At 40.5% G+C, this 19990-nt stretch overlaps 1 protein-coding gene across 1 annotated transcript; it reads left to right on the forward strand.

Annotated features, from left to right (window-relative positions):
• Positions 1 to 91: 91 nt before the first annotated feature.
• EIF2S2 (eukaryotic translation initiation factor 2 subunit beta) lies at positions 92 to 19761 on the forward strand. The gene is made up of 9 exons (XM_079944149.1): positions 92 to 242; positions 5528 to 5705; positions 7177 to 7280; positions 10355 to 10490; positions 11195 to 11295; positions 11902 to 12050; positions 14400 to 14456; positions 16618 to 16703; positions 17356 to 19761. The coding sequence occupies exons 1-9, from the start codon at positions 228 to 230 to the stop codon at positions 17529 to 17531; spliced, it is 1002 nt and encodes a 333-aa protein (XP_079800275.1). The 5' UTR covers positions 92 to 227; the 3' UTR covers positions 17532 to 19761.
• Positions 19762 to 19990: the final 229 nt, after the last annotated feature.

A 19990-nucleotide genomic window follows, 5' to 3' on the forward strand; every position in this document is an offset into this window, starting at 1 on the left:
AGTCGGAGCGCGCTAGGTCGGCTTCGCCGCGCGCCTGCGCCTTGGCGGTCTCTGCGCAGGCGCATTTCTAACTCTTGGGAAGAGAGGGCGGGGTGTTGTTCCCTTTCGCTGATGCAAGAGCCTAGTGCGGTGGTGGGAGAGGTGTCGGCAGGAGCAACGCTGAAGCCTGGGCCTGGGGCTGACCTGTCAGACTTTCCGTCCGTGCCGAGCCCACTCGAGCCGCAGCCATGTCCGGGGACGAGGTGAGGGCCTGAGGCTGGCGCTAGGTCTAGGGACGGAGGCAGTGAGACAGACCCACCCCAGTGTGGGAGACTGGGCCTGCGGCCTAGCGGCCGGCCGCCGCCATGTGGGGCAGCCGGGCCTAGGCGACGCGGAGCGGCAGAGCCGGCGAGGGCTCCGGAACCGCGGCTTGGCCGTGCCCCGCTCTCCTCAGGGTGGCGGCGCTGAGGCCGGCGTCCTCCCGTGGCCGGCGTTTCCGGAATGGAGAGCACGTTGAGTCGCCCTCCAGAAGAGAGCTTGCATGCCCGGTTAATGCCCCAGCTGAACGAGATTGGGGCTGGCGGCCCCTGCATTCCCTTCGATTTGACGGTGCAGCTTCAACTCTCACTCTCTGGGCGCTGGTGGTGCCTAGAGGAGCGTCTCTTGGCTCCGGTGGAGCGCCCTAGTTTAAAACTTTGCAGGCTGGCTTGTCCTGCCCGGCACCCACCCTTGTTCTCATGTAGAGGGGGGTAGGACGAGAGGAAAAGATCCTTCAGCCTGAAAAAGTGATTAACTTTTTCGGAAAGTTTTAGGGCGGGAGTCCCTGAGCCTTCCTTAGCAGAGCTCTCAGCGACGTCAGCGGGAAGTCTGAGTTGCAAAGATGCCTGGGTCTTTTTATACTGTCGTGCTTGTACCTCAGCAAATTTCCTCAAATCTCTTTTTGGCCAGATTTATCCCAGTTTATTTAAAACCAAACGACCTAAAATGAAATTTGACTTTAAGTGATATCCGTAGGTATAAACACTGCTGGGAGAGCTACCGCTTACCGGCCAGCTCTCCCCACCAGAAAAAAACCCCTTGAATTTATAATTAATTTCTGTAAACATTTGAGTGCTTGGCCAATAGGGCCTCGGAGAGAAGGAAGAGAAAAATTCGAGGCTTTTTCGAGCTTTGACTTTTGAGGTAGACCCTGGAAATGCTTTGAATTTCCTCAAGTAGTGGAAAGGCCTGATCCAGGGCAAGGGAGTAGAATATTATCCAATTTGGTTAGAGTTAATCCCTTGAAGTATAGGTAGTAGGTGGGTCATGGAGGGATTTGAAGACCAAGTTAAGGAATTTGGATTTTATTCTGGAGGGGATTCTGAGCTCTCATTTGATTCTCATGACAACCCTTTAAGGTGGGTATTGTTATGCCCATTTTAGAAATGAGAAAACCGAGGCTTTTAGAGAGTTGTATGATGCTCATGATCAAATAGTAAGTGGCTGAGCCAGTAGTAGAATTCGAAATCTCCATTTAGGTGACTAGGAGGGTCTCGCTCTCTTAGGAAGGAAACTGAGTCTAAGGGAGGTGTGTGGTTCTTGCTTGGAGGTCATGGTAGACATTGCTCTAGGCCACTGTATTTCAAAAGTTCTGAGACTGGCAGTGTCTCATGCTTGTTTTGTTTCTACCCATTTTCTAAGCTTTTCATAACCTTTAACAAATAAAGTACCTATATAGTGCAGAGTTCTCTGGGGTGCTATTCTGTGTTTGGTTTTCTGTGGTAAAGTACTTGCAAGTGTTGTAAGAGATTTACTACTAGTTGGTATAGGAGGTAGAAATAGAGCCATTAACAGCGATTTGGAGGGCTGGAGGGTTCAGTTTTAGCAGTGGGGTCAGATGTCAAAGGAAGTGGAATATTACTGAAGGGTGAAAAGGATTTCGTCAAGCAGAGATGTCAGAACTAGCATTCCAGCAGAGGACTTTGGAAGCCCATAAAGTATTAAGCAGCTTTGCATTTCTCAGATCTACCAGTCCATTTTGTAAACAGGAAATAAGGGCTCAGGGAGGTTAAATTGCCCAAGATCACACAGCAAGTTAGTATGACTAGAATCCTGCCTTTGGCTTCCACTCTGAAGGTATGTGCAGGTTCTGGTTCCTTTAATACTGCTGGATAGATAAGTTTTCTTAGGCCGATCCTTAACTTCTGGCTACTTTACAGACGTAAGGATCGAGTGAAAATTTGTACATAGAAATGATTTATAAACTGTGATGGATTCCCTACAGTGGAAGTAGTGCTGCCTGGTAGCCAGGATAGAGCATTAAAGAACCTACTATTAAAAAGTAATTTATTTCTTTTTTCACATTTCCTTTTTTTCTTTTAATAGTTTTTTAATGTATAGTTGTCATAAACTGCACACACTTCCTTTTAAACCTGGCAAATAAGCCCAAAACTCACATAACATAATCTCTTTTAAACTAGTGGAACCATGACCTCTAAAAAGCAGTATTCTAGAAATATGAGTGCTGCCTTGTGAGGAAAAAGTCCCTAATCTGCAGGCATTAAAGTGCTGTCAATAGCTAAGATTATTGCTTATTACTAGGCCCCATCCACAAAGTATCGGAACGTCAGGTTGTCACACAACATAGTAAGGTGTTTTACAAAAGAAACTGATTAAAAATGGAATATGTGTTGTATGACGTATACAAAACACAGAAGAATGCAAAGAGAAATAAAAATCTCCCAGAATCCTATCACCCAGAGATGACGACACATTTCTTCAGAGCATTTGTTCTGCTCACCTTGCTTCTCTGGGTGCTTTTGTAACTCACTCCTGCCTTCTGGGTGGGGTGTGCTGTGGCCTTAAAGTTAACATCCTGAATAAGGTATGATAGATGGGAGTAGGCTTCCAACTTGCTGAAGCACTTTAGGCTATTGTCAGGGTAACTTTTGCTGCTGTCCCTTTTCCTCACTTTCTTCAACCCAACCCAGTGTGGGAAGTTGAAAAGAGAAAACTTGAAGGCTTTGTTCTATCTAGAGTTAAAAAAAAGAAAGCCCAGAAGAGTCTGTGCTTTTCCATAAGTGTACTGTGAGCAACTATTTGCGTCTCACATCCCAGCTAGTTTCATAAACAAAACATATGGACTGTGATAATTTGTTAAGTCAGATATGAAAGTCTTAAAAAAAAACACATTTTAAAAAAAGATTTATTTATTTTATTTTTGGCTGCAATCAGGTCTTAGTTGAGGCACACAGGATCTTCATTGAGGCATGTGGGATCTTTCATTGTGGCACGCGGGCTTCTCTCTAGTTGTGGTGTTGGGTTTTCTCCTCTGTAGCTGTGGTGCCCGGGTTCCAGAGCTCATGGGCTCTCTAATTTGCAGCACACAGGCTCTCTAGTTGAGGTGCGCAAGCTCAGTAGTTGTTGCGCGGGCCCCCGCGGCACGTGGGATCTTAGTTCCCCGATCCCCACGTTCCCTGCATTGTAAGGTGGATTCTTTACCACTGGACCACCAGGGAAGTCCCAGAAACCACATTTTTAAAGTTAAGACTGATGTGACCTTGTGGTTTGGGGGAGGTCTGCTTTGGGCACTATTTTGGAATCCCTATTTCCATATTTTTAAAGTCTGGTTTTGCTGAGTGGTGTGAATAAAATGAGGCAATGAGTTTATGTCTTAAGTATCCAGAGAGAGTAATTGAGAGAGGTGTTAATTACTGCAGTGTACAGTTCTTTCATGTTTATAACCCTTTACAAGGCTACAACCATACTGTTTCCCTGTGGACCTATATGAATGTTTTTCAGAGCATAACAGGGCGGTTGTGAGGATGTCCTTTGATGATTTTAGGATCCCCCTTACCTTTAGTCTGTCTTGCTGAATAATAGTTAAAAGATAATTAATATTCTAGGGAACTTGATGCTTGAAAAAAATGCAGTAAGTGAACTATAAGCCCTGCCAGACAACCAAATTTATAGTGCCTGGAGTGTTGTCTGTCCTTTTGCCAAACTTCCATATTTCAGGAATAAGGATGAATTATAGCTTCTTCCCTGGAACAGATTACAGCACTCCATGTAGGGTGACTCAAGACCCAGTAGGTCAGCAGTGGGGAACTCCTTCCTCCTGGCTCTTCTATCCTCTAAGTTTGCCAGATCATGTTCCTCAGACTGACTGCTTTTCAGAATTGCTCATTTATACAATTAGAGCCTTCTTAAGGTTGGAGGGGATAACTTTGAAATGAGGCTGTATCAATTTCCAGAATGTCTTGCAAATCCTTCTGTATTGGGTGAGGACTATATTTATACTACCCTACCTTATTACAGACCATAGTTTGGTTTCAGTGTAGCTCAGTTTCCTTAATGTACTTGGGACATAAAGGAATTTAAGTTAATCAGAATCAGTTTTGGGAATTTTTTTGAGTTTCATGATATGTCTTGGAAATTAGATCACCCTGAGTTGATGAAATTTCAGTGATAGGGATCAAGAGATACCATGTTTTGTCAACTGTAAAGCATTATATAAATTGTATAATAATTGCTAACATTTATTGAGTACTTTTGTGCCAGGCACTGCGCCAAGTGTTTTATATTTATTTACTTATTTAGTTCTCCTAATAATCTCGTGAGATTTGGTTTTGTTTCTGCTACTGATCTCCATTTTACAGCTGAGGCAAGGAGAGGGCAAGAACTTACCTGGGGTAACAAAAGTAAGAACCAGAGTCAGGATTTGAATTCAGTCAGTTAGGTTCTAGACTTGTGCTTTTAAACACTTTATCTGTATTTTTTAATGTTCCAGAAACAAAAAGCAGAGTAAAAGGTTGTATAGAAGTTTCTTTTACTCAGAGATTTGCTACATGAAGGGCTGCTGATGGATTTCCTTAAAGGCTTGTCTGAGTTTCAGGATAAAAAATTTTTTTAAGTTTTTTTTTTATCAGTTCAAGTCTCCTGGTATAGCAACCCCAGGTTACCAACCTTAAATAAAACACGTATGACTTGTCTAGGCGTTGGTTTTCTCATTCATAAAGCGAGGGGTGAAGCATGAGTTATTGCTAAGATCCCTTTCCTAAATTCTGTTATCTTGTGATAATTTTAAATTAAAAGACATGTACATATGTTTTGGGGAAGCACCCCCTTAACTTCCTTTTTTTTTTTTTTTTTTTTTTTTGCCGTACGTGGCCCTCTCACTGTTGTGGCCTCTCCTGTTGCGGAGCACAGGCTCCGGATGCACAGGCTCAGCGGCCATGGCTCACGGGCCCAGCCACTCCGCAGCATGTGGGATCTTCCTGGACCGGGGCACGAACCTGTGTCCCCTGCATCAGCAGGCGGACTCTCAACCACTGTGCCGCCAGGGAAGCCCACCCCCTCAACTTTTAATAGTATAAGGAAGGTTACGTGTGTGTGTGTGTGTGTACATACATATATATATATTTTTTGTAAAATCCTTTTAGATACTTTAATGCGTCAAATACTCTTTCTTTTAAGAGTATGCCTTTTGAGAATACAGCATACTTGGAATGTGAGTATCATTAAAACTAATCACGTGGTCCCCTTTTCTTTTTAATTATCTTTTAAACAGATGATTTTTGATCCTACTATGAGCAAGAAGAAAAAGAAGAAGAAGAAGCCTTTTATGTTAGATGAGGAAGGGGATGCCCAGACAGAAGAAACCCAGCCCTCAGAAACAAAAGAAGTGGAGCCAGAGCCAACTGAGGACAAAGATGTAGAAGCTGATGAAGAGGACAGTAGGAAAAAAGGTAAGTGGCAGACATGAGAGAGTCACTGTTGTCCTGGGAGACCTGGTTCTCTTCCATCAGTGTGTTTTGGATTTTGTGCACACAGTGTCCTTTCAGCCTGAGAGGCTATCTATTACAGTGAAGCTGAGGCCATCAACAGTCTGTGTGCATGGGACCTTGCCAGATTTCTGATAAGACTTGTTTCAGGGAAAATTCCACTGAATCCACAAGACAGAGATGACAAAACTTTGTTACTCCAGGGCTGGTTCTTCTAGTCTAGCCTTTCGGGATGTCTCTTTTCCAGTTTTAATGGTGGTTGTATTTGAGTGTAGGCAGGAAGAAATGGGACCAAGATAAAGAGTTTTGTGTCTTAACAAGTTTGAAAACATATAGAAGAGATTAAAATTACAGCCTAAAATGTTTGGGTTTAGACACCAGCATGAGTTATTCACTCTGTGCTTTAACACAGACAGCATTTGACAATTAGAAATAAATGATTAAGTAAACATTTATGCCTATTGAATAGAAGACACTGTACTAGGGATAGAGAAAATTAACATTCATTGAGCATATACCATGTGCTAAGCATCTTATACATGTTTAAAACAAACTTGGAAAGTAAATCATTCTTTTATTAAGACAAAATTAATTCATAAATAGCTCCTTGAAAAACTTTGTAGTGGGGCATTTAAAAATATTTCTAGTGTACAGTAGGGCAGAACAAATGGAAAACTTATTGAACCAAACCCATTATTACTCACTAATGGTGGATAAAATCTCATTTTATTCATATTGTAGCCTGATTGATTGAGTAGCTCGTTGAGCTAGGCACTGGGATTTAGGTGAGAAAGGCATAGCCCCTTAATATCTCATTGGGAGATAGACAAGCAGCTGGTAAACACCTCTGTTGAAGTGGTAGAAGGTACTATCAAAGCACCTAGGGGACACCTAACCCAGTTGGGGAACAGGAGGGATAGGCTTAGAGAAGACTTCTTGGTGGAAGTAACTCCTAACAAAGATCCTGTGAGATGAAGGTAAGAGCTGTGTGGGAGGGCCCATAGGAAGGCTTGAAGGTGAGAGACACACACTTCACTAAGAAGTGGAGGTAGTTCAGTTGAGCTGGAACTAGGAATTAAGGTGTCACAGATGAAAGAGTAGCAGAAGTAGAGAGATAAAGCTGGAGAGCCTTGGAAATTATGTTAGAACCCTGACTTTGTCTTGGGAACAATGAGGCATCATATGGTCAGATTACTAAATAAATATTCCCAACATGGTCCCCTAGCCAGATTTCTCCTACAAAGCTTTGAGTTGACCTGCCATTTTGTTTTCAGAACCCTAACCTTTGTGGTTGTGGAGGAATTACTGTGCTAATTAATACCAATCTCGCTATTCTGGTGACTTGATCGATTAATAGCTGAAACATTGGTTTAACTCATAATTTAATGCTTCGCCTTCTGCTGTTAATAACTGAGAATCTCAATTCTCTTTTTAGATGCTTCTGATGATCTAGATGACTTGAACTTCTTTAATCAGAAGAAAAAGAAGAAAAAAACAAAAAAGATATTTGATATTGATGAAGCTGAGGAAGGTGTAAAGGTAGTATTGCTTTCTTATTGAAGGTAAAATTTGACCTCTTGAAAGGTTGCTAGTGGCTGATGTTTCTCCCTGTTTGTCTCATCTCTTACTAGTTTTGCTTTTGTTATTAAGTATTTAGTCACCACTGTTAAGGTCAGTTTCTTGGGATTTTTGTCTGACTAGGTATCTTAAAGGGATGATGGTTCAAAGGAATGTAAAGTTAGGTTTTACACATTGTATTGTGTGCCATTAAGATGATTACAAAATGCCACTTGTCATTAATCATACTGAGATTGGCTGAGGAGAGAGACTTCTGTGAGAAATCCTATAGAGCAAATATAGTTTCTTCTGTTAAACTTTTGGTAGCATGTTGAGGATACACAAATTTATGTGTATTCTTCTGAGCAGCAAAGAATGAACCCCAGCCTGTGGTGGTTGGTGGCTGATGATTTTATAGTCTGTAGGAGAACCAGAGCACTCAGGTTGGTTTTATGGAGTTCTCTGATCTTGTAGGGACTTGAGGCCCTGTAATTGTCTTATTACTGGATTGATTTCTAATACAAATATCTCAGAATTATGAGAGAGAAGGAGTGAGAATACACATACACATGCACTAAGTTGTCCCCTTTTGTGCCCTTTACCCAAATTTTTCTTTGGTAAATTATTTATTTGCTCAAATTCAAGTAAATAAGGTGTATCCCACACATAGCAGTAATTCATTGAGTTTTGGAAACAATGTCACAATTTTAATGACTTGGTTAATTCAGCAAATATATGTTAATGATGATAGTGAGTCAGGCATTGTGTGCTAATTGTTAGGGTACTGAAACAAATAAGATATTTTTCCTGTTTTTGGAGGTTCAGGGATAATTTAGAGTTCTTTAGAACAAGATTATTTTACCTGGATTTATCCTACTCTCTCCCTGTTTGGGGATTTTCTTCTCTTCCTACTGTTATAAGGAAATTGATAAAGAGAAATGCTCAAATTATGTTGAATGAATGAGATATAAATATCCTGGGTAACGAGGTGACACATCAGAGATGTGCCACAGAAAGTCTTGCTTAACAAATTTCTCTAGTAGCTTTTGTCCTGAAGAGCCACTTACAAGCTCTAATTTAGTGCTTGGATACTTTTTTCTCTGCTACTGAAGTCATAACGTAAGAGGTTACAAGTACCCTTATCAGGCAAGACATGGGCATTAACTTGAGGCTGAAGTATTTTAAAGATCTTGGGTTACTCTCCCCCTGAATTTTCAGAGCACCACAGGGCTTTTGCAAAATCTTCAAAAACACTATGTGCTATTCTCTACCTTTCACTGGGTCTTAGCCTCAGGTTGGAAATAGATCTTACTGGGATAAAATAAATAATAATATAGGACTAGAAGCTGGCTGATGTGTGCTCATTTATATTTAGCATGTCTGAGTTTCTCATTTACTGACTGCCATCTTATTAGAGACTAGGTTAGTATCAGATTTCTTGTCTGGTGTTATCCAGCTAATACACATGGGCTGGTTGGTCTTTGATGGCCAAAAGTGGCACTGAGACTACACAGCTGGATTTGGCATCTCAAGGCTGAGCTTCTTTTAGTCCCGGCTATTCCAACTTTTCTGCTGATTAGATTTCTAAAATTACTATAGCCATTTACAGAGTAGTTCAGGATGTAGGTGCACAAAAATAGATATTGATGGGTGATGTGGATGGCACACTTCAGGGCAGGGAGTTGGATACACTGGTGAAAGGAGGTGAGATTAGAAGGCTGGAGACTGAAACTGGCCCTTTCTGCTCTTCTGGGGTTTTTTATATCTCATTTCAAGGTTATGCCCTATTTACATCCATGACTATAGCAGCTAATCTTGGGATCAAGCTTTACCTTGTCTCTATCCATTCATCATAGGACCCTAATTCTCCGTGGGTTCTGCCTTCTCCCTCTTTCATGGATTTATCTATTGAAGTGATGCCCAAAGACCTCCTCAGTCTGGTGCCAGGCTGGCTGTGGTATAAAAAAAAATATTTGGTCTTTGTCCCTGGTTCCTGGCACATAGCTCCTAAGACTCTTGGAATCTCTAGATATGAATTTGGTCACCAAGAACCAGTGATTTCATCAATCATACCTGCATAATGAAGCCTCCACAAAAAACCTTTCATGGGTTTCTTTCATGGGTGAGCTCCATAAAAAACCCTTGAACAGTGGGGTTTGGAGAGCTTCAGGATTGGTGACCACACTGGGGTGTTGGGAGAGTGGTATACTTGAAGAGAGCATGGAAGCACTGCACTCTTGCCTCCCTTTCCTTGCTCTATGCATGTCTTCCATTTGGCTATTTCTGAGCATATCCTTTATAATATTGTGTGTGTGTATATATATATATATATATATATATATATATATAATATAATAAAGTAATAGTTAAGTAAAGTGTTTTCCTGAATTCTTTGAGTCCTTCTAGCAAATTATTGAACCAGGGGTGTGTGGGAACCTCTGAATTTGAAGTAGGACATACGTATGGGAAACGTGGGGACTCTATACTTGTACCTGGCCTCTATGAAGACAGTCTTATGTGACTGAGCCCTTAAACCCATGGAGTTTGTCACTAACTCTGGGTAGTGTTAGAACTGCATTGAATTGTAGGTCACCTAGTTAGTGTCAGAGAGTTGGAGAATTGAGGTGGAAAAACATCACGTATTTGGTGTCAGAAGGAAAAAAAAAACCCTCCTACGAACTGCATCAGAATACTTAGAAACTTATTTAAAACATTCCTGAACCCCATTCCTGCTGAAGATTGTCACTGAGAAGATTTAAGAATCCTTGTTTCTTTGATTCTGACAGTGGCCTGATTTAAAAACATGGACAATAATTATAGTAAGATCCCAAGGCTGGTGGATAAAAGAAAGGAAAAGGTCCCACAAAAGTGTCTTAAAATTTTTCCAGTTTAAATGACAGACTGAACCAGTTTGGTTCACCTGTGAGAGAGAGTTCTGATCTGTAACTTCAGTTTTGAATATCTTTTTTTCCTCCAAAACCATGTCAGCCCATGTCATTTAAAAATAATAATAATCCTAGTAGCAAAATGTTGAGACTCTTATCTCACTTTCTTAGGACCTTAAAATTGAAAGTGATGTTCAAGAACCAGCTGAACCAGAGGATGACCTTGACATTATGCTTGGCAATAAAAAGAAGAAAAAGAAGAATGTCAAGTTCCCAGATGAGGATGAAATACTCGAGAAAGATGAAGGTAATACTGGGAACTTAGCTCATTTCTAGGCTACACAAGCCTTTGGCCTAGTCTCTTCCATGGGTGGCCTCCTTATTTATTTTTTCTTGCCCCTTATTTCCACTGCCTAATAATGGAAGCTAAAAGGAAACAGAATCTAACTTCATAATGACAGTTTAAAAGATTTCATGGGGGAAGAACTTGGCAATTGTGATTATATTAAAGCATACTGATTTAGACTATTGGGACAATTACTGTAACTGAATTTTAAATGTTTAAAAAATCTTTTACTATTTTGTTAAAAGTGCTGTTTATTAGCTTCTAAGTGCTATAGCTGCTTTAGAGAACTTTAGTATAGTCAGCAGATGGGTTTTTATGGATGTATATGTTTCTTAAGTGCTTCAAAACAATTGAACATTTTTTCCTCTATTTATCCCAGTGCATTATTTTATCTTATGTTTGTTAAATCAAGACAGTTCAATGTGTTTGTATTACCACACATTCCTAGAGGGTGGTTTTTGAAAATCGTAACATCCCCTTAAGGAATATGGGGTTATTTGTGAGCCTTGATGCCTTTATGCTTGAGGCTGTTGTGAATGCAGCTGTGGGAAGGAAGACCAGATGTCTTTGAAGCTTTCATTTCTCTAGATCTGCTTCTCCCTTCTCCCCTTTTTGTTACTGTATCAGGCTCTACCCCTCATTCTTACAGTCTTTGTTATCTGTAGCTTTAGAAGATGAAGACAGCAAAAAAGATGATGGTATCTCATTCAGTAACCAGACAGGCCCTGCTTGGGCAGGTTCAGAAAGAGACTACACATATGAGGAGGTAAGACAAATTCTGTTATGAAAGGGGGCTGAACTGTTCAGTAGAACTCAAAACAAAAGCAGGATAAATGTTCCCTGAATTGAAAGGGCCATTGAAGTATAGGTGGATAATGAAACAGACCCAGAGAGGTCGCACTGCCTGATGCCGACGTTTGGGGCAGGCTGTCCACAATGTGGCAGTCATTATAGTACTCACTGTTCCATCTGAATCCATGAACTTCTGAGGCCATTGGAGCCCCACTGAAGGGGGACAGTAGGGAGAGGGAGTGGCGAATAGGGGGCCATAGTAGTCTGGAGTTTGCTTGTTCAGGGTAGTCTGAATTTTACTTCTCCAGGTACTATATACTTTCCCACAGAAACAGTAGAATTAGGGGCTTGTTCATTCCTTTAACTTTGAACAAGGAACTATTAAGCATCCATAAGGGACCAGTTCCTGGTTGAGAATTGAGTCTTGCCTTCAGGGAGCTCCCAGAACATGTGATGTGTGTGTACATTTAGTAAAAAGTAAAGTTTGTTCTGTTTAAAGGAAAAGCACAATGACTCAAGTGGGAACGTTATACTCCTGCTATTAATAAGACTGTACACGAATACCACTTTATCTCTATAGCTACTGAATCGAGTGTTCAACATCATGAGGGAAAAGAATCCAGATATGGTTGCTGGAGAGAAAAGGAAATTTGTCATGAAACCTCCACAGGTCGTCCGAGTAGGAACCAAGAAAACTTCTTTTGTCAACTTTACAGATATCTGTAAATTGTAAGTTGGTTAATGCAGAGTCTCCGTCCCAAATGCTAGATTCTCAGTGGAGTGTATGTTAAATATGCTTATTGTGGACTCTATTAAAAAGTAGAAAGAATGCACAGGTGTCAGGGTGGGGTCGAGGGAGGTCACAGTTCGAGTCCGTCAGTTCTTTTGACTCACAGGTCTTTAGGCTTGTTTTATTGGGCATCCAGGAGTGAGAGAAGCCCACTCATGCTGACTCATGAGACAATCCTAACCAGATGGAGTGAAGAGTAAGAAGGCTGACTGTAGTCCTTAGACAGGGGCCTGGAGAGCCCAGGGAGGTGGAAAAGCTCATCAGCCTGGGGTGGGCCTGCCAAGCAAGTACAAGCAGTGAGCTTTGGGAAAGCAGCTGAATTTAATGTCCTTCTTCCTTGGATGGTTATTGCCAAGACACAGTTGATGAGATTTCGACATTCTTAATTACCATCGCATTCCATGCCTGTCTCACCCCCAGGTCACTGTCTGGGGCTGGCTCTTCTCAAAGCTCCTCAGCTACACCTTTTCTGGCAGGTTCCTTAGGGCAACTGACCTTATCTCCTGTTCTTTTTAGTTTCATAAGTGATACATGCTTGTTGCAGATAAAAGGGAAAACAACAGTAAACAAAGAAAATATAATCACTAAAAATTCCCTGCCCAGAGTAACCACTTGTTTTCATTGCTTAGGCATGACTTAAAAGGTTTTAGACTTTTTTGCTGATGGCAATAGTAGTATATGCTTATTATAGAAAAATTAGAAAATATAGACCTACTAAAGAAAAAAAGTCATCTGTAAGTCCACCATTAAGAGATAGGTAATTATAGTTTAATATTTTTGTTTTGCTACTTTTATGCATCTACATATTTTTAAATAAATTGGTATTGTACTGGTTTTTAACATATTTTTCTCTTAATATATTGTGAAATTTTTACCCTTATCATTAGTCTTTTAAATGTTTTTAGGAGTTATACAACATATTTTTTTATATATATAGATAAATTTTTTTCTCCCATTGTATGGATTGTCTTTTCACTTTCTTGCCATCCTTTGAAGCACAAGGCTTTAAATATTTTATTTATTTATTTATGGCTGCATTGGGATGCATTGGGAGATACATGTATCTCGGCAGAACTCAGAATAGAGCCTTAGGGCAAAAATTCCCAAAATGGAATTGCCTAGTCACAAGGAATGGACATTTTTATGGCAAACATTGGCAGTTGCTTTCCAACAAGTTTATACCAGTTTATACTCCCAGTAGCAACGTAAGTGTTATTATTATTATTATATTTTCACCAACCCTTACTCATTACATTTTTGGGAAAAAGTAACTTTTTAAAATTGTAACTTTTTAAAAATAACTTTTTAAAATTGTAATAGTAATATCTACTTATTGGAACAAGCTCAAACAGTGCCAAATGAATAGAATTAAAAAGTGAAAGGGGCTTCCCTGGTGGCGCAGTGGTTGAGAGTCCACCTGCCGATGCAGGGGACACGAGTTTGTGCCCCAGTCCGGGAAGATCCCACATGCCGCGGAGCGGCTGGGCCCGTGAGCCATGGCCACTGAGCCTGCGTGTCCGGAGCCTGTGCTCCGCAATGGGAGAGGCCACAGCAGTGAGAGGCCCGCGTACAGCCAAAAAAAAAAAAAAAAAAGTGAAAATACTGAGTGGCCTTGCTCTGTATTTGCTTTTTTCATTTTATGTGGATACATCTTTTTGTTTTTTTTGTATTTAGAGACCTGTATTATTTTAAAAGCAAGATAGAATGGATGTACCGTAATTTATTTAACTACTTCCCAGTTGGTGAATATTTTAGCTGTTTTAAATTTTCTGCTATTGTGCTGCTGTGAAACACTTCGCTCTTTTTAAATAAAGAAATTGCAAACAGGAAATATATAGGAATTAGCATAACAAATACCCAAGTATTCATTACCTCAATTTGTTGTATTTTGACCTTTTGACACATTTGCTTCAGATCTTTTTGCTTCGTTACAAAGAGGGCTTTACAGTTACAGTTTAAGGCCATCTTTATATCTTTCTGATCCCTTTTACCTTCCTTCCTAGAAAAAGATTTTATCCTCTAAAGTTCGTATTTACCTTTCCTGTCCCTGTTTATAGACATTTACCAATGTGTATATGTTTGTAAATAAAATGTAATATTGTTTTATGGGCTTTGAAATGTAAACAAATGGTATCATTTATCTTCATTTCAGAGTTTGATGAACTGTGCTAAAATTCACCTAATAGCTGCGTAATAACAAATTAAAACAGTGAACAGGGTGAGGTTTTTAGAAGTTTGGTTAGATTTCCATGAAAGATAAGGTTTATATTATTCGACTTTCTTTTTAGATTACATCGTCAGCCCAAACATCTCCTTGCATTTTTATTGGCTGAATTGGGTACAAGGTAAGAAACTATATTCACATTTATGTATAGTTACTTACAGTATTAATGGACATTTCATAAGAAATTCTCTTAACTTGAAAAGATATGTAACACGCTTAGAAAAAAAAAAAAACATTCACTTTATTGTCAGAGGAACTTTTAGGGCAGTGAAGGAGGAAAACTTGTTCATTTCTGTGGGAGGTTGGTTACTTGGGAATAGGAAACAAAGTTCACATTGGCTCGTCTGTGAACAGGCCTGTTGGTATACCAGAGTGAGCACCATGGCTCTGCCATGTTTAGAGAATTTCCTGTCGTTAATTGGAATTCCTGGGTCTTTTTATGGAGCAAATACCAGATTTCAGAGGAAGCCATTTTCTTAGGACAGAATTTATTTTCTAAATTGTAAATAGGCTGTGGATGAAGTACAGCTTATAAATTGATTAGTGGCATGGGAAAAACATTGAAACAGGTATCCATAATTAAATAGTTACTTCCCTGTCTTTAGGGCTCTCCTGTTGAAGACACCACGCCAGTCCATCACCATTCGGGAGGGCCAGTGTCCCATGGAGCCCATCCCAGTTAGTTTGGCCATAAGTGCTAGGAATAGGAAGCTGAATGTCCCTTTAAAAATAAGTAATGCAGAATTAGGACATAATAAATATGACTAAGACATTGAGTGCCCATTGTATGCCAAGCACTTTTTTGGGTACCATCTCAATCTTTAAACAGTTATGTGAACTGTTAGAAACTAATATTACCCTTGTCTTACACATTTGGAAACAGGTTTGCTGAAATGAAGTTGTATGGTTGGTAACATAGCTAGTTAATTGCAGTCAAGATGTAAACTCAGGTCTGCCTTTCTCAGGAGCTCGAACTCTTAAGAGCCTTAATCCTGTGCCTTGCTGGCAGTATAGAGATAACTGAGGTGTCCTGTTCTCTTCCTACTCTTGAAACTCAGTTTGTTGGAATTGGCTGTATTTGCTTTGGGGTTAAGGAGTAATTTACTTGACCAGTGGTAGATATGTGGACTGTGTTGTGGAAGAATTGTTTTAAATGTAAATTTGTTACAATCATTGTTTTTAACTTGTATTAACTGATGAAGGAGTAAAAGGTAGTGTTTTTCCTACTTCTCAGAATAATTTAGTTTTTGTAGAGGTGAGGTAAATTATAACAAGTTGTGACCAGTGAACTTATGGTCAGTGGGCTAAATATTACAGGGTTGTTGAGAAAATTCAATTTCTTTTGACAGTGAATGAAAAAAATTTCTTGCATCAAGCATTGAAGTCACTGTAGCCTAGAGATTAGGGGTTGCAGTTCATGCAGGATGATAATAAACTCTTATAGTTAAAGGAGAATCACAGGAGAGGTTCTTGCAAAAGTCAGTTTTATAATAAGATACGGAGCAAATATAAATTTAATGCTGCTTGGCTGAATTTTGTTGTTTCACTTTGTGATTTGTAATTTTTAACACATGACGTCTAGCAGAGAGCTTTGCTTTCTCAAAAGTACTTGTCAGCAACTTCTTTTCAAAAAGTTTCTTTTTAAGCACCATTGACAATATGAGGCCTGTGATTTCAACTGTACTTTTGGGGGAGGGTTGTAACAGCTTTACAGATACAATTCACACATGTAAATATGTACAATCCAATGGTTTCTAATTTGTTCACATAGTTAACCATCACCACAGTTTTAGAACATGTTCATCAGCTGTATGTAACTGAATCAAAAGATTTAGTCTTAGAATTTTTAAAGATATCTGTAGTTCCTTTCATATTTTTTGTATTTATAGCCTACCTCACTGCTTTGCATGTGTTTATAGCCTACCTCACTGCTTTGCATGTGGTATGCATTCAGTAAAAGTGTGATTGTCCTTTTGTTGGGTGAATGGGTCATCACACAGACAGTTAAGGAATAAATTTGTTTTAGACTTAAAATCAGTTAACGAATCAGATTTGTTGCTGTAGACTTAATTAATTGAAAATTGAATTTAATGTCAGGAAATAGGGTCATCAGGTACCAACTACTTAATTAAAAATAATTTTTGAGAAACCAGGTAGTACTGCTCCTAGAACTTATCCTGTGCCATTGAATATATTTTAAGTTCATTAAATGTAAAGGCCCTGGAATTTGATTCCTTATAGGAAGAAAATAATAATGGAGATATTTTTGTTTTCTTTCACAGTGGTTCTATAGATGGTAATAACCAACTTGTAATTAAAGGAAGATTCCAACAGAAACAGATAGAAAATGTTTTGAGAAGATATATCAGTAAGTTTATAATTTCTAACATGTCGCTCTGAAATGTTCTTATTGGGCTGAAATATTTTGGGGGACCGCCATTGGTTTTTAATGAAGCTGGAAAGGCTGGCCTTAGATGAGGGAAAATGATAGTGGTGGGGAGCTGGGTGGGAGGTGGCTCTTGGTGGCCGATTAGGGGTCATGGGGAGGGATTTGGATTTCCTAAGACGACCCAGCTGATCAAGGCTGCTGGTTGGTTCCAGGCTGAAGGCCAAGTCAGAGAAATCTGTCTGCACTCACACCTGGCCTGACCCAGTTGTTACCTTCCTAATCACTTAAAATTGGCAGATCTGTTCCCACCTAGGAAAGCTAGTAAGTTCTCTAAGTGGCTCTCCTGTAAACACAGCCAGGAGTAGGCATTTGGCAAATGTCACTGCTTCTTTGGACATTCGGGGTCTTTTTTCAACCTGTTGTTAAGTACGTGAAGCATCACATCAGATAGCTTGTGTTTTCTTACCCCTAGAATACCTAAGTGTAGCTAAGCTAAGCTTTCCTGGTTTGGGTTTGGGTTTGGGTTTGGGTTTCCTGGTTTGGGCTTGCAGTCAGTAGAAGTGTTTCAGAAGAAAGAAACCTCTGGCTCACTGTGGCTACCAGGTAATTCCTTATGTTGCTTTTCCTGCAGAGGAATATGTCACCTGTCACACGTGCCGATCACCGGACACAATCCTGCAAAAGGACACCCGACTCTACTTCTTACAGTGTGAAACTTGTCATTCTCGATGCTCTGTTGCCAGCATCAAAACTGGCTTCCAGGCTGTCACAGGCAAGCGAGCACAGCTCCGTGCCAAAGCTAACTAATTTGCTAATCACCACTGATTTTGCAAAGTGTGTTGTGGAGATTTGGCTGGACAGGTTTACCATCAGAGTGGATATACCACTGTATTAAAAACAAGATAGAAAAGCTGCCAAGTTCTTTGGCGTGTGGCCGGTTGGTCTGAAATTCTTGCAAGATGCCGTTGCTCAAGCTGTTGACATACTCGTTGCCTACTTTAACAACTGTCAGAGAAATATGATGGGGTAAGGCGGTGCTTTTTTAAAATCGTTCATAGACTTCTGTAAAATGCAAGATAAATTAAAGTTATTATAACAGTGATTCTTTCAATTTGGTTTGTCCTTCAGTTTTCTTTTCTATAAAAAAAAATTATGCCTAATGAATTCAGCAGAACAGTTTGTGCCTAGGCTCTGGCGAGGTCTCTGTATCCTAGTCCTGAGAAACTTCAGCTGGGTAGCCATTTTCCTTCTCAGCTTCCCGGTATACCGGGAGTAGACACAGCTTCACGTGAGAGGGTGGTTGGAGGATGAGGTCTGGGAGGACAGCTTGTTTTCAGTGTCCAGAGAACGATTTTATAGACTTGAATTCTTTTCATTATGTGAGGATTGTTGCCACTACCTCACTGCTAAGTCCTCCAGCTGTTACCACATGAGGGAATACAAGGTGCTAAGTACCTTCCTTAGCATTTTCTTCCTTATTGGCCACTAAGAGAAGTTTAGAGATAACAGCCTTTGGGTGTGTCTTGTAACTGGCACTCCAAGAAAAACCCGTTGGGCCTCTGCTGGTGAGGAAGTGGTGCGGCATGTGCAGTAGAGAGAACTCTTGAGAGTCCAAACCATGATGCTAGAGGAAGCTTTTCTTTTTCCTCCCCAACTTGTGTTCTGGATTTGAAAAGGACCCACCACAAATGCTTTTTCTATTTTCTGTATTAAAGTAGCTTTTAAATGTGATCATGAGAAACTAAGAGGTGATATTGCTTGTGTGGTGCTTCTGGGGCTTCCTTCTGGTTCTGCCTTCTGTGGTTTTGGCCGAAAAGGTATTTCTCCACTGAGCACAGGGGAAAAGATCATCTTACATGTCTGCTGTGATCTGCCTTGCACGTACTTGCCAAGGATAAGGGCATAATGCTGCTCCTCACTTTCTTGTTGCCAGACTATTCCAGGAGCAGTCACTCAGCCTTGAATGTCTTGACCGTGTTGTTTTTAATCACTGTGACCCTTAATTTTAAAGTATAGGCCAAGTGTTGTAAAGCATCTTGGCCAAGAAGCAGTGGAGGGGGCAGAGCATTCCCTCAACCCAGTAGGACCTGAGGGGACTACACACTGGCTGAGCTGCCAGCACTGCCCTAATGAACTCAACTGCTGTTTATGATTTCATCTTCCTTCTTTTGTATCTATACCACACAATTCCCAATGTCAGATGTTACCGTGTGAATAAAGCAAGGATCAGTGCCTCTTGTGGAATTAGCGCTTTTGTGCATATATATGTGTGTTTTGTTCATTTCTTTAGTGGGGAGACATGGGACTTTACAGTTTGGTGAGAGGCTGGCAATTTCAACTCCAGTTCTTAACTCCATTCTCAAAACAGATTCTCTGGAATGATCCTAACTCTTTGAGATAGTCCAGTTGAGGTATTGTTTGGTTAAAATTGGATTGACTGTAGCAGACCCATTTAAAATGATGGGTTGCCCTAAGGTTACCCATTCACAATAGCATCAGCCTCTCTTTTGTCTACTATATTACCTCATACCAACCACAGCTCAGCTGGAAGGAACCTTTCATGGAGTGACAAAGCAAAGGCCATTGAGAGTTTCTGATCAAGAGCCATGGTTATAAGGGAACCAGACCACCATTTCCAAAGTGTCTTAGGAAGCAGTCTTGAAGAGTGTTCTAATTATGCCGGGTGCGGGGTGGGATGTTCCATGGTAAAGAAGAGTTTGAGACTAAACATGTTCCGTGACTGCCTGAGTCTTTTGTATGCTGATGTGCATTTTCATAAGCACATAAACATGCAGTTATATCTGTAGTCTTTATAAAAACCTCTTGACTCCATACCTGTCCCCAGCCTCACCTACAAAAAAGCTTAAGCTTTTCCTAAGATGATCTGGCTCACTCTACACTTCAGAGGTCCCTGCCCACTGCATGTCAACTGTTGTTTCCCCTCAGGCCACTGTAGGTGCTGAGAGCCGGGAGTATGCTTGTTCAATGATGTATCCCCATGCCTAGAGCAAGCAGTGCCTAGCTTGTGGATTGTAAGTGGTAGGAAGTGTTCTAGTATCCGAGTTTCTTTAAGAGGAACATAGACTATGCAGACTTGTAGCCCCTTCTCCCCCCAAACATTTTGCAGGCTAAGTAAGTGTTCAGAAAAAATGCTGGGCTGGTCAGCCTGGAAGAAGTACTACTGTGGTGTGTGAGGCCCCAGTTCTGACCTGGCCTCCCCAATCCAGATTCTTTGCCCTGGCAATACTAAGTTTTCACATTTGAAC

The sequence above is a fragment of the Stenella coeruleoalba genome (assembly GCF_951394435.1).
Source record: "Stenella coeruleoalba genome assembly, chromosome: 15".
Taxonomy (NCBI): Eukaryota; Metazoa; Chordata; class Mammalia; order Artiodactyla; family Delphinidae; genus Stenella; species Stenella coeruleoalba.

Excerpts from the sequence above, each read along its gene's own strand:
- EIF2S2 (XM_079944149.1), top strand. Across the intron at positions 5,706-7,176 it reads AGAGGACAGTAGGAAAAAAG|ATGCTTCTGATGATCTAGAT; the intron begins GTAAGTGGCAGA and ends TTCTCTTTTTAG. Across the intron at positions 10,491-11,194 it reads AATACTCGAGAAAGATGAAG|CTTTAGAAGATGAAGACAGC; the intron begins GTAATACTGGGA and ends TGTTATCTGTAG.